This window comes from Pantherophis guttatus, chromosome 13 (assembly GCF_059756535.1).
Source record: "Pantherophis guttatus breed Tessera chromosome 13, ASM5975653v1, whole genome shotgun sequence".
NCBI classification, from domain to species: Eukaryota; Metazoa; Chordata; class Lepidosauria; order Squamata; family Colubridae; genus Pantherophis; species Pantherophis guttatus.
The window spans coordinates 15430043-15443539 of NC_142075.1; the positions used below are offsets into that span (position 1 = coordinate 15430043).

At 42.0% G+C, this 13497-nt stretch overlaps 1 protein-coding gene across 5 annotated transcripts in view; it reads left to right on the forward strand.

Annotated features, from left to right (window-relative positions):
• The window catches only part of ARNT2 (aryl hydrocarbon receptor nuclear translocator 2), a 104258-nt gene that overhangs the window by 76723 nt on the left and 14038 nt on the right, over positions 1–13497 (forward strand). For all 5 annotated transcript variants that reach the window (XM_034421392.3, XM_034421393.3, XM_087877919.1 and 2 more), the window contains 4 exons: positions 734–808; positions 3317–3468; positions 8978–9050; positions 9857–9980. In XM_034421392.3, the coding sequence (XP_034277283.1) occupies positions 734–808; positions 3317–3468; positions 8978–9050; positions 9857–9980 (424 nt within the window). The remainder of the gene's footprint in view (positions 1–733; positions 809–3316; positions 3469–8977; positions 9051–9856; positions 9981–13497) is intronic.

The following is a 13497-nucleotide window of genomic DNA, read 5'->3' on the forward strand; positions in this document are numbered from 1 at the left end:
GCTAGGACTCTATGCAGTTCAGAGAACCCCCAAATCCCACTCCTGGCTGGCTCCGCCCACCCCGCCCCTCCCACGTGGCCTGTTTTGGATGCAGGTAAGTTCAGAGCGTGTGCGGAGGCTTGGGGAGGGTGAAAAATGGGCCTACCGGAAGTTCAGGAAGGCCAGAAATGGGCCCATTTCCAGCCTCCAGAGAGCCTCCAGAGCTTGGGGAGGCCATTTTCGCCCTCCCAGAGGCTCAAGGAAAGCCTCTGGAGCCCGGGGAGGGCAAAAAGGCCCCACCCCTGTGGTGCAGGAGGCCAACTAGGCCATGCCCACCCTGGCCACACCCATCCATCAACCGGGCAGAGAACCTCTTGCTAAAATTTTTGAAGCCCACCCTTGCTCTTCTCCATACATAAAGTGCGAATTTCAAGTGTAAAGTGAAAAACTGTGGTTGATTCAGTTGTATTATTGTGCGATAGATACTTTGAGACTGGAAGCGCCTGAAAATAATTATCCTTATCCCTGCTACTGTTTTGTAAGTCACGTCTTAAGACACTGTATTCATCTGACAGATATGCAAACAAATTATTGCGGCCTTGCTTATTTTTTTTCTATTAAGTAGCTCTAAAATTTATTTTTAAACATTTAGGGAATTCATTGTTAGTAAACTATTCCTCTGGCAATTTGTAACATTTTTTTTAACTGGTGTGGTTTTTTTTTTTTTTCCCCTCCTTCTATGTTTGCTTACCAGGATCTTTTGGGGAAAGATATTTTAGAATTCTGCCATCCAGAAGATCAAAGCCATTTAAGAGAAAGTTTCCAGCAGGTAATGTTCTCTTTATTCATACGGTCTCTTTGTATTCTTCAACCCAATGTGAAATCAGGTCTAAGATAATAATAGCAGGCAAATATGTAATAGAGCATAAATAATTATATTTAATATAAAAGAAATTTAATTTAAGTTTATTAATCTTGAGTTCATTAATAAGCCCACACTTACTGAATCCAGTTCTGATCCCCACAATATTAAAAAAAACGTTGAGACTCTGGAAAGAGTGCAGAGAAGAGCAACAAGAATGATTAGGGAGCTGAAGGCTAAAAGATACAAGGAACGATTACAGGAATTGGCTCTGTCTAGTCTAATGAAAAGAAGGACCAGGGGAGATATGATAGCAGTGTTCTAATATTTGAGGGGCTCCTACAAAGATGCCAAACTATTTTCCAAAGCATCAAAAGGCAAGGCAAGAAATGATGGATGGGAATTAACCAAGGAGAGAAGCAACCTAGAACTAAGGAGAAATTTCCTAACAGTGAGAGCAATCAACCAAAGGAATAGCTTGCCTTCAGAAGTTATGGATGCGCCTTCAGAAGTTATGGGAGGCTTTTAAGAAGAGACTCAACAACCACTCGTCCAAAATAGTATAGGGTTTCCTGCTTAAGCAGGAGGTTGGATTAAAAAGACCTCCAAGGTCCCTTCCAGGTCTGTTATTCTTTTTTTTTTTTTAATTTGATTTATGTGCCGCCCTTCTCCGGAGACTCAGGGTGGCTTACAATGCATTAAGCAATAGCCTTCATACTTTTGTATATTTTATACAAAGTCAGCTTATTGCCCCCACAAACTGGGTCCTCATTTCACCTACCTTAGAAAGGATGGAAGGCTGAGTCAACCTTGAGCCTTGGAGAGATTCGAACCAGCAGAAATTGCAGGCAGCTGTGTTAATAACAGGGTGCACTAAACCACTGTACTATCAAGGCTCCTATTCTAGAATCATATTCTATGTTCTATACATGCTCTGTGTGTTCATATCGAATCCTAGAACTATACGGAAGCACAAAATTATATTCTCCAATACTCTCTTAAGCTGTTGGTTGCATGCAGAAATTCTGTTACAAATCATAATTTGAATGCTATGTATGTATCAATCAGTGGTGGAATTCAATTTTTTTACTACTGGTTCTGTGGATGTGGCTTGGTGGCAGGGGAAGGATATTGCAAAATCTCCATTCCCACCCCACTCGGGGGCCAGCCAGAGGTGGTATTTGCCGGTTCTCCGAACCACTCAAAATTTCCGCTACCGGTTCTCCAGAACCTGCTGAATAGCACCCCTGGCATCAATGCTATGTATCAATATAGTCTTCTGTTTATTTTGCATGTTAGAACTTCAAGTTCAGGTCTTTTTTAGTTGTAAAAATGTGCTCAATACACCATCCCTAATTGTTACCTTTTATCTCATGTTCAACAAAACCAAAGCTGTTAAAATGCCTGTAACTCCCACAGCCCAAGCCAGCGAATGCTATTCTGCCAATTTTGACTCTCTTAAGCTGTCAAGTCATGCATTTGGAAAATCTCAATCAATGATTTATAGATAATCGGATTATTTTTAAACTTTCTTAACAACTGGTAATAATAAATGCCTAGCTCCCCAAAATTTTCACTCAGCAAATAATTCAAATCAAAGAGCTAAAGAGCATGTGGAACCAATTGTATGCTGAGCTCCATGTTTCCAAGAGGAGAAATTGGAATCTGTGTCATGGTAAGACAAATCGATTTTGATTTATCCAGCGTGCCTTTTGACAAATCGCTTTGGCGGGTTACCAGGCCCACATTCCAGCTGCTTTCCTTGCCATATTTAGCTGCAGGTTAGATTGCTTTGGTCCTTGCCTGAAACTCAGCACTTCCTTGTTTTCCTACTGAAAGGCTTTAATTTTAATGGTTTAGCTGTTTGGGATGTGCACAAGTTCCTTGAGTTTCCTCCAGCTTATAAGTTATCCATTGTAAAATAAGAAAAAAACAACATTCTGTAGTGACACAGCATATTTAAGATATTCGCTGGCAAAAGAAGAGATACACACTTGCTGTTCAAATAAATACCCCGTTTCCCTGAAAATAGGACCCAACCGGAAAATAAGTCCTAGCATGATTTTTCAGGATGCTCGTAATATAAGCCCTACCCCCAAAATAAGCCCCAGTTAAGATTGTCAGCCAGATGGATGCATTTAGTACTATATTTCCCCCCAAAATAAGACTTAACCAGAAAATAAGCCTTAATGCATCTTTTGGAGCAAAATTTAATATAAGACCTGGTCTTATTTTCAGGGAAACACAGTACTACTACAGTAGTGCTTGACTTACAGACACAACTGAGCCCAAAATTTCCTAACGTGACCTTCCTAAAAGTCACATACAAGGATAAAAGCAGCTTACCTCATCAGGTGAGGATCTCTGGCTTGAAAAGCAAGGTTTTGAAGGTGGTTTATTTGGCTGTTCTGTAAACCTCCCCTTTGGACTGGAAGGTGATCTTCTTTTCCTTTGATCTTTACAATGATTCTGCAGGTGGTGAAGCTGAAAGGCCAAGTGCTGTCTGTGATGTATCGCTTTCGTACCAAGAACCGGGAATGGATGTTGATCAGGACTAGCAGCTTTACATTTCAGAACCCGTATTCGGATGAGATTGAGTATATCATCTGCACCAACACGAATGTCAAGTGCGTCCTTTAAACGCTAAGGAATGTCTTCCTTTCTTGAAAGCAGTTTTGTTTTTAGAATGAGGGCTGTGTTTCTGGGTTACCTTCTGTGGGTGGGTGGGTGTTTTGAGCACAAAATTACACAACGGATCCTAAGAATGACTGTGCATGTCTGCTTGGGGGGGGGGTGGGGGTGGGGGAAGGGGGCAATAAAAACAATCAAAGTAGCAGGTCCAACCATGCGACCATGTCAAGGCCTCATGAGTGTTGTGTGACCACAAGGATTTGACTGCCTTCTTGACTTTTTTTCACCCGTGTTACGAGGGTGAGCTTGTTTGAGCCATTTCAAACACAACATAGCAATAAACCATGGCTTGTTGTTGGCTGGATTCCCCTGGACCTCTGTGCTTAAAAGTGTGCAGCACACACAAAGTCTGTAAAAACCTTAGTTTACTAAATTAAATCAGTCTTTTTCAAACAAAGGCTGTTAATTAACTTTCTTAACAGCCTACAAGAATCCAAAGAATAAATAATCGTAATCTTACTATGGTTGGCAGAAAGCCCAGAAGCAATTTGCAGAGAACTAAGTTCAAGACATGAAGGAGAGTGAATGAAGTTGTTCCCTGCAAATTGCCTCAGTCGTTATCCTTCCTTAAATAGGCTAAGGGAGTGGCCAATCAGCCCCAAGCCTTACTCTCAAGAAGAGGCTCCTCCTCTTCTTCCTCTTCACTTATGGGAGCTTCTGGAGGTTCTGAAGGCCCTGGCTGAATCCCCGCCTCTGGCACCACATCTTCTCCAGCCTCCTCACTGTCTGACTCGAGCGCCAGCTGCACAGGCTGCTGGCGAATCACCACACCAGCCTCCTCGCTGTCGGAATCAGCTACTAGCTGCACAGGCCGCTGATGGGCCACAACATCTTTCTTACTTCCTACACTTGACAGTTAAGCTTGGTTAGTACCTAGATCAGTGATGGTTAACCTTTTTGATGCCGAGTGCCCAAAGCATGTGCAAATGCATGCGCGCATGCCAAAACCCCCAAAATGCAATGCGAGTGCCCCCCTGTGCATGTGCCCCGCCCCCCCCACTCCATTTTGAGCCTGGAAAGCCTCCTAAACCAACCTGGAATCCAAAACAGGGCGTGGGGGGCACATGAGGCCCCCCCACACATCCCATTTTGGGCCTGGAAAGCCTGCACCAACCTGGAAACCAAAACGGGCCACGGGGCCACGTGAGGCACCCCCATGCCCCGTTTTGGGCCTGGAAAGCCTCCTGCACCAATCTGCACCCCCACGCATGTGCTCTGCCCCCCGCGCATGTGCACGTATCCCCCATGTGCCCCACCCCCCAAGCATGCACAGCAGAGACCCAAAGACCAGCTGGTCAGTGGGAGGCACGCGCACATGCGCAGTGGAGCTGGGCTGGTGCAACGGCTGGCATGCTCGTAACAATCTGGGTCCTTATTTTACCAACCTTGGAAGGATGGAAGGCTGAGTCAACTTTGAGCCGGTCAGGATCAAACTGCTGGCAGTCAGCAGAATTAGCCTGCAATACTGCGTTCTAACCACTGTGGCCCCACAGCTCTTCAACAAATAAATAGGACCTTGTTTTAAATCTCATCTCGTGACCCACAAGGAACAGGATTTCCTTGGGGTTGCCCCTATACAATAAAATTTTCTTCAAGTGGAAATGACTAATTAAAGTCATATATTTCATCACTTTGAAGGTCGTTGGCTAAGCCTTGTGGTTTTCTCTTGTCCATTTCTCCTAAAGCTCATTCATTTCACTTTTTTTTTCCCACCAAGTTTGAGGACCTGCGGTTAAAACAACACGGACTCTTTCCAGAATGCTATTCTAATGTTTTGTTGATATGATCAGTAGATTATCTTGCAGTTGACTTGGGTCCAAAGAGGAACCAAAACCTGGATAATAAATAAATGTCTATTCTGCATGGTCAGATGGTAGAGGCAAGAGGATCTATAGCTCATAAACAAACTTCTGTTCAGCCAGAAGTCTTTAGGCCGACCTAAAAATAAAAAAGTCATTTATTTGGGCCAATAAATTACTTATGTTGACACTGAGCAAGGAATTTTCCCTTTCAAGGTTGCTTCTATAGCATTGCACTTGAAGAGAAATTGAATGTTTAATCCTTCTTTGGATTCTGTCATATTTATCCTCAATTGACTTAGCAAAACAAGCTAGCCGTCCTTCCCTAATATGGGGGTAGGCTGCTATGGGGGTAGTAATGCTAATGCGTTACTGTTGCTTTTTTCTAAGGGAGCAATAAATTGTATGAGAAAGCCTTTTTAACTAGTTTTTAGAAAGTTGCAGTACATCTGTAGCATTCTAAATAACCAAAGGAGCTAGAGATACATTTCGTTGATTACAGTTTTACAGACTCTTTAAAAATGTTTAGAAACAATCTGGATCTGAAATGAGTGGATCAGATTCTTTGAGAGACCAGAAAGGAAGCTAAGTGTCATTGATGGAATTGGTCAAAAATTATCATCTGGGGTAAATGTAAAGGTAAAGGTTCCCCTCGCACATATGTGCTAGTCATTCCCGACTCTAGGGGGTGATGCTCATCTCCGTTTCAAAGCCGAAGAACCAGCGTTGTCCGAAGACGTCTCCGTGGTCATGTGGCCGGCATAACTCAACGCCAAAGGCATACGGAATGCTGTTACCTTCCCACCAAAGGTGGTCCCTATTTTTTTACTTGCACTTTTTACTTGCTTTCGAACTGCTAGGTTGGCAGAAGCTGGGACAAGTTACACGGGACTAGGGATTCAAACTGCTGAACTGCCGACATTTCGATCAACAAGCTCAGCGTCTTAGCCACTGAGCCACCACATCCCTGGGGACAGATACTTAAATGTTCAATGGATCGGAGAGCCTGCTATAAGGCAGTTATTCTCTCTGCTGGATAACCCATATTTTTCATTTTCCCCAAGACCCAAACCAATGCTATATCAAAGGTGTTGTGAAAATAAAATCAAAATAGTGTCCTTCGATGAAGGAATGGCATTGAAAGAAGTAGTGCCCTTTGCCATAGATAAGATCGATTAATTTCTGGGCCTGATTTTACAATGGAGCCCACTTAAATGGTAATTAGGAATTGATTGGCATTATAAGGCCTTATTCTTTGCATACTTTTAATGGCTAGTAAGTCTAATGACAATTAAATATTTAGCTAATGAGGTTTTTCCAATGAAAAACTATTGGTCAAAGAGGGAGAATAAAGAAAGAAACATTTCTCAAATAGATTATTCCCGTTTTGGCTAATCAGGCTTGTCCCCTCCAGCTGCTCCCATCTTCATTACTCTTAAGAGCAAACCTTTAACACTGTTTGGTTTTTATAAGTCAAAAGTTCCCCCCCAAAAAAGTCAAAATAACTACAGGTCAAAAGATCGGAAAGACTTCAGATTGTGTAAATAGAAAGCAGGGCTAAATATCACTCTAGAAGTATGAAGGTGTGAAGAAGAAACAAAAGAGACTTGATAGATATGAAGCTATTTAGGGTTTGGTTTGGTTTTTAAATAGAGAGCTATAAGGACACTGGTAATTATCATCAAAATTGTGTTTATTTGATACTGACACCTGGCTTGAAGCCATCAGCTTTCCAAATCTGGTGTCTGTGTGGAAAGACAACTAAATACTAAGTTCAAATGTTCATGTTCCCTGCAAAAGTTTGTTTTGGGCATAGTCATCCAAGCTCAGAAGTAAAACATTGGCATTTAACATTTCTTTGTTTGTTGAAAAAGAGGATCTAATGTAAAATACAGTGTTCGCCTCCCTACATACACACAATCTTTCCAAGGTCTATTTAGTTTCGAAATTGAACTGTTCTGCCTTCTTCCCTTTGCATTTCCTACCATGACAACACAAAAAGAGATCATTTCAGTATTTTTGGATGGTTCTAAGTACTAATACTCCGCATTGGGTCAGAAATGCAGTGAATGTAGGATATCAGTGGCATTTGTGCATAACAAATTAATTTCCTGCGTTTGTTGAAAGGTCAAAAGTTCTCCTGAACTTCCTGCTTGGTCTTCAAGGCATGATCCATATCAACAGAATGAATGCTTGTGTGATCTCAGTCACATCCATTGACTGCATGATGTTGATACACATGATTGTGTATTAACTGATTGATTCACTAACTGAAAAAAAAAAAAAGAAGGAACAACTTGAACATATTTAAAAGATAGTCCCATTAATTGGAAAGTCCACGTTAGAATTTTCTTAATGTTATTTTTAAAACCCACAAAACCTGTGAACATGTAATAAGGAAGTTCTTCCCAAATAGCAATAGCACTTAAATTTATATTCCGCTTCACAGTGCTTTACACCCCACTCTAAGCAGTTTACAGAGTCAGCATATTAACTCGTAACAATCTGGGTCCTCATTTTACCCACCTTAGTAGGAAGGAAGGCTGAATTAGCCTTTTTTTTTTAATTTGATTTATATGCCGTCCTTCTCTGGAGACTCAGGGCAGCTTACAGTGCGTTAAGCAATAGCCTTCATACTTTTGTATATTTATACAAAGTCAGCTTATTGCCCCCACAAACTGGGTCCTCAATTTACCTACCTTAGAAAGGATGGAAGGCTGAGTCAACCTTGAGCCTGGTGAGATTCGAACTTACAGTAATTGCAGACAGCTGGTGTTAATCACAATGCTATTAGTTTGCTGAGCCAACCTTGAGCCAGTCAGTATTAAATTCCAGGCTGTGGGCAGAGTTAGCCTGAAATACTGCATTCTAACTGCTAAGCCACCATGACCAAATGGTTGGATCATAATTCCAGGTTTTCCCAGGCCCATAGTAGGCATGATAACTCTGGCTGATAAAAATTAGACTGTGCCATTTCAAACTGGAGAGGGTCATTATGGTACTTCAAGTTTTGGAGGGCTGAAGAAGCCACTCATTCAAGAAATTGAATTTGTGTTTGCGCATTGTTTAGCCTGATCTAGAGAGGTTGTGGAAAACAAGGGGGAAAAGCGAGACGTTGCCATTTTGATCTCCTTGGATATATGAGTGATAAAATATTTTTTTCAGAGTTGCCTTAGCCATTTGATTAACCGATCAGTTACAAATTGAAACTCACCAAATTAATTGCCTGCGATTAGATAGACACACAATGTATAAGAAGCTATTTTTTTTACAGGTTTCAGATTAAGGTCTTGCTGTGATTCTCTCAAAGCCCTTGATGCTGGACAGAGTTTCTACCTGCCCTGCATTTAAATGACTTATAGAGGTAGTTTGGATGGATTTCAACATCTCTTTACTGGATTGGATGTGTCCGGTTTTCTGTGAAGTGGCTGCAGATGTGATCTCATAACTCTTCCTTTGAAGTTTTACTAATCGGATTGTGATCTCTAGGCTTTGTTTACTCTGTTCTTATTAAGCTGAACGAAGCTTTAGAATGACTTGATTGGTATCTTGGTTTTTGATTGGCAAATTGGTAGGACAACACAAGTCTTCCTCCATGACAATCGCAAAGGAATTTATTACCACTGCTCTTCTCGTTTTCTTTCAGGCAGCTTCAGCAGCAACAAGCGGAGTTGGAAGTACACCAGCGAGATGGACTTTCCTCCTATGACTTAACTCAGGTGAGAGGCCCCTGCTGAATTGACCTTGGGTTCTTTAAAATAATCCATAGCTAAACCAAGCAATTTGCCACCAGGAGACTTGTCAATAGCTTTTAAAAGAGGGCCAGATTAATTCACAGAGAGAAGACTTTTAGTGATTTCCCACACCTTCAGTATGATCTGAAGAAGTTTGTTAGCTTCTTTAATATTCACGGTGGTCCAGAATGCTGGACCAGATGACTCCTTTGCCTGATGCTTCAAGGTTTTTTGCCTGGTTTTGTGTCTGATGCCATCTTCTCTCAGGAAAGGCCTATTCACAGTTTTCCTGTGAAGTTCTACTTTTGTTTTCACTCTGCATTTCTTGTGGGATTTAAGGTGCTATATAAAAACACCGCTGACCACAGTCAGTGTTTTTCTTTTCCGTCCGTCATTTATTTCCATCCCAAATTTGTCAATAAGAGAACTTCTGTAGAATATCCTCTCAAAATTCTGCAGAATCTTTCTACCTAGAAGCACCTCGAGATGAGTGAACATGAGAATGCTTCTGATATCCTGTGTTTGACTTCTGCCACAGTTCGCTTGGTGTCTCTCACCCACCTCAACCGCAGGCCACTTTAGCTGGATCCATACCATTCAAGCAACAGCTTCATTACTGTTGCAAACTACCAAGCCAGCATGCCTACGGTCCAAGGAATAATAAGAGCAGTACAAAAACGAAATATGCAGAAAGCAAATTGGGGAACAAGGGCTTGTTTCTAACTAAATTGGGTGGAAATTTAGACATCAAAGAAATTGTGGTTTCCTTCTCTCTTGCCTGTTGTAATTAGGTCCCAGTTTCAAGTATACAGTCTAATGTTCACGAGGGGGGAAAAGCAGTGGAAAAGCCGGACACCATCTTCACCCAGGAAAGAGATCCAAGATTTGCGGAGATGTTTGCTGGCATAACTGCTTGTAAGTAAAATACGTTCTCTAAGTTTCATCTTCAGTAGAAGTTAAATTTATTGTTACTTTGGATTCTCAGCTGACATTCCATCAAGAGATCCTAACAGGGGAGAAATGCTCTGAAGTCTGCTACCGGTTCGCTTCATTACCAGTTCGCTTTGCATGTGCGGTGCGCACCAAATGCGCGCTTTGTGTGCATGCACACCACAGGCGCTACAACATAGCGCTGAAAAAGGAGAATTAAGAAGCCTTTTCTGAGTCTACAAAGGTAAGTAGAACAGCAAGGAGTGGGGAACAGCTGTGCCTCGCAATTTAGATTCGCTAATTTCCTGCTTTCTAGTGAATATAAATTGCATGGCACAGCTGATCGTCAGAAATACCAGTTCGCCCGAACTGGTAGCATTTATTACTACCGGTTCGCGTGAACCGGTCCAAACTGGTAGCATTTCACCCCTGAACCCTAAACCCCACATTCTATTTCAGTGGAAAGCACATAACAGTGAAAAGGGGACATTCAAACCCAAGTTGAATTGTTCTAAGTTAACTCCTTGCTTGTGGATTTGGGATACCATGGATGATTGCACTTGGAGAGTGTTAACGCTCTCACAAAATGGCAATGTAGGAAGGTGTCTCCTATTAGTATTAGCATTAGATTCTCCTATGCTATGTAGCATATCAAGCAGCAAGTATTTTAAGTTTGGGGTGACTACTTCAGCATTTTCCCATGTGATATTTAAGGTCTTTAAGTCATCTACAAACATTCTTTGACATATGTTTTGAGGGCATCCTCTTGATCATTTTGCATCAAGGGAAGGTCCATCTCATCGCCATCTTGCGAATTTGATTGTTTGATTATAGAGCCCTGGTGACACAGTGGTCAGAATGCACTATTGCAGGCTAATTCTGCCGACTGCCAGCAGTTCGATCCAGACCGGCTGAAGGTTGACTCAGCCTTGCATCTTTCCAACGTCAGTAAAATGAGGACCCGGATTGTTGGAGGCAATATGCTGGTTCTGTAAACCGCTTAGAGAGGGCTATTGCTACTCTCCACATGAAGTATATGACCTGCATGTTGGAGTCTTCTGCATGTGACAATTATATATAATTTGCGTGTAATTTGGAGCACTTCTTCATTGGTAACATGATCAAAATAGCAGATTTTTAGCATTTGATGAAGGCATCTTTGTCGGAAGATGTTGAATCTTCTCCAATTAGGAGAAATAAAAATTTTAAAAAGCCATACTTAGCCCTTACAAAAACAGGTAAATTCGCCAAGCAAGAAACCCCAATCTTTAGGATGGTTTGTAAAGACATGATTTCTTTGCATGCAGAGGTCTTACAGCTGTAGTAGCTGGCTGACTATTCTTTTATTTTCCAACCTATTCTATTCTTAGCAGTGGATGTAAGAGTTGACTTCTCCCCAGTTCCCAATTCATTGCTACATATTTAATGGAAAATCCTGGATTTCTTCATAGGGGAAGGACTTGGATTCAAAACAGTCCTTTCAGTTATGTGTTTTTGCTATTTAAGGGAACAAAACAAAACAATATACCCATACTTTTCGGAGTATATGACACACTTTTTCCCCCCTAGAAGAGGGTGGAAATGTGGGTGCATCTTATACACTGAATACAGCCATTTTTGGCCTCCCAAAACCTCACCCCATGTGTCCCTTTTTGCCAAAAACAGGCCTATTTTTCACAAAAACAGGATGCGCAGACGGTTTGGGAAGCCTGCAGAGTGCTCCTGGGGGCTGGGAGGGCAAAAACGCGATGTATGGGGGGTTTGGGAGGTGAAAAATGGGCCTATTTTCACATTTTTGGCCTCCCAACCTCTCCCCACACATCACATTTTTGCCCTCCCAGCTCCCAGGAGCACTCCGCAGGCCTCCCAAACTCTCTGCGCATCCCATTTTTCGCAAAAATGAGATGCTTAGAGGGTTTGGGAGATCTTCAGAGTGCTCCTGGGAGCCGGGGAGGGCAAAAACTGGATGCACAGAGGCAAAAAACTATTTTTTTTTGTTTTCCTCTTTGAAATCTTGGTGCATCTTATACTCCAGTGCATCTTATAGTCCGAAAAATATGGTACTTGCATCTCTAATAACTGTTGTCAGCTGATAGCTGGGCACGAGTAGCAAGTCAATAAATCACCCTAGCTTTTTCCAGAGAGGGGACAAAAATGTTGTTGGGGTTTTTTTTCCAGAAGTATTTTAGGATTCTTTCTATTGTGATCTTTCCCTCTGTTTATTATTCCTAACCTTCCCTGCTGCCGATGAAGTTTTAACATTTGTTATTAATTAATCACCATGCAAGGCGTTCTTAGCCAAGGCAGAAGCATCTCACTGTTTGTAACAAAGGGTCATTGGGAGACAGCAGCACAGCTGGGCCTCCTTCTTTCGAGATGCCGTCATCTTTCTTCCATCCATCATGGAAAATGTTTTTTTAACAGTTATTGCTCCCTGAAGCTGGTTATTTCCAGTGACAACAATAGCCCTGGATCGCTGGGTGAACTTCTAGGATCTTGCAAACCAAACGATCCCCCCGCCTGTTTAGAATTTCACACCTCTTTATTTCTCTAAGCAAAATACAACCAATATTTATGTTATTTACGTAAACAAAATGCACAGGTAGAGTATATCTGGTACCTTGCTCAATTGTAGTAACTGTGAGAGTGATCTTGGAGTCCTAGTGGACAAACATTTAAATAGGAGCCAGCCGTGTGCAGCAGCTGCCAAAAAAGCCAACACAGTTCTAGGCTGCATAAACAGAGGGATAGAATCAAGATCACGGGAAGTGTTAATACCACTTTATAATGCCTTGGTAAGGCCACACTTGGAATACTGCATCCAGTTTTGGTCACCACGATGTAAAAAAGATGTTGACACTTTAGAAAGAGTGCAGAGAAGAGCAACAAAGATGATGAGGGGACTGGAGGCTAAAACATATGAAGAACGGTTGCAGGAACTGGGTATGTCTAGTTTAATGAAAAGGAGGACTAGGGGAACCTGATAGCAATGTTCCAATATCTCAGGGACTGCCACAAAGAAGAGGGAGTCAAGCTATTCTCCAAAGCATCTGAAGGCAGGAAACCCTACATCACTTCAGACAAATGGTTATCCAACCTCTTCTTTAAAACTTCCAGTGTTGGAGCATTCACAACTTCTGGAGGCAAGTTGTCCCACTGGTTAATTATTCTCACTGTCAGGAAATTTCTCCTTAGTTCTAGGTTGCTTCTCTCCTTGATCGGTTTCCATCCATTGCTTCTTGTCCTGCCCTCAGGTGCTTTGGAGAATAGCTTGACTCCCTCTTCTTTGTGGCAGCCCCTGAGATATTGGAACACTGCTATCATGTCTCCCCTGGTCCATCTCTTCATTAAACTAGACATACCCAGTTCCTGCAACCATTCTTCATATGTTTTTAGCCTCCAGTCCCCTAATCCTCTTTTGTTGCTCTTCTCTTTAAGATGCGCTCACCATGTAACTCCCAAGAGATGATGCCAAGGGGTTGCAACCTTCAACTGGAAAAGT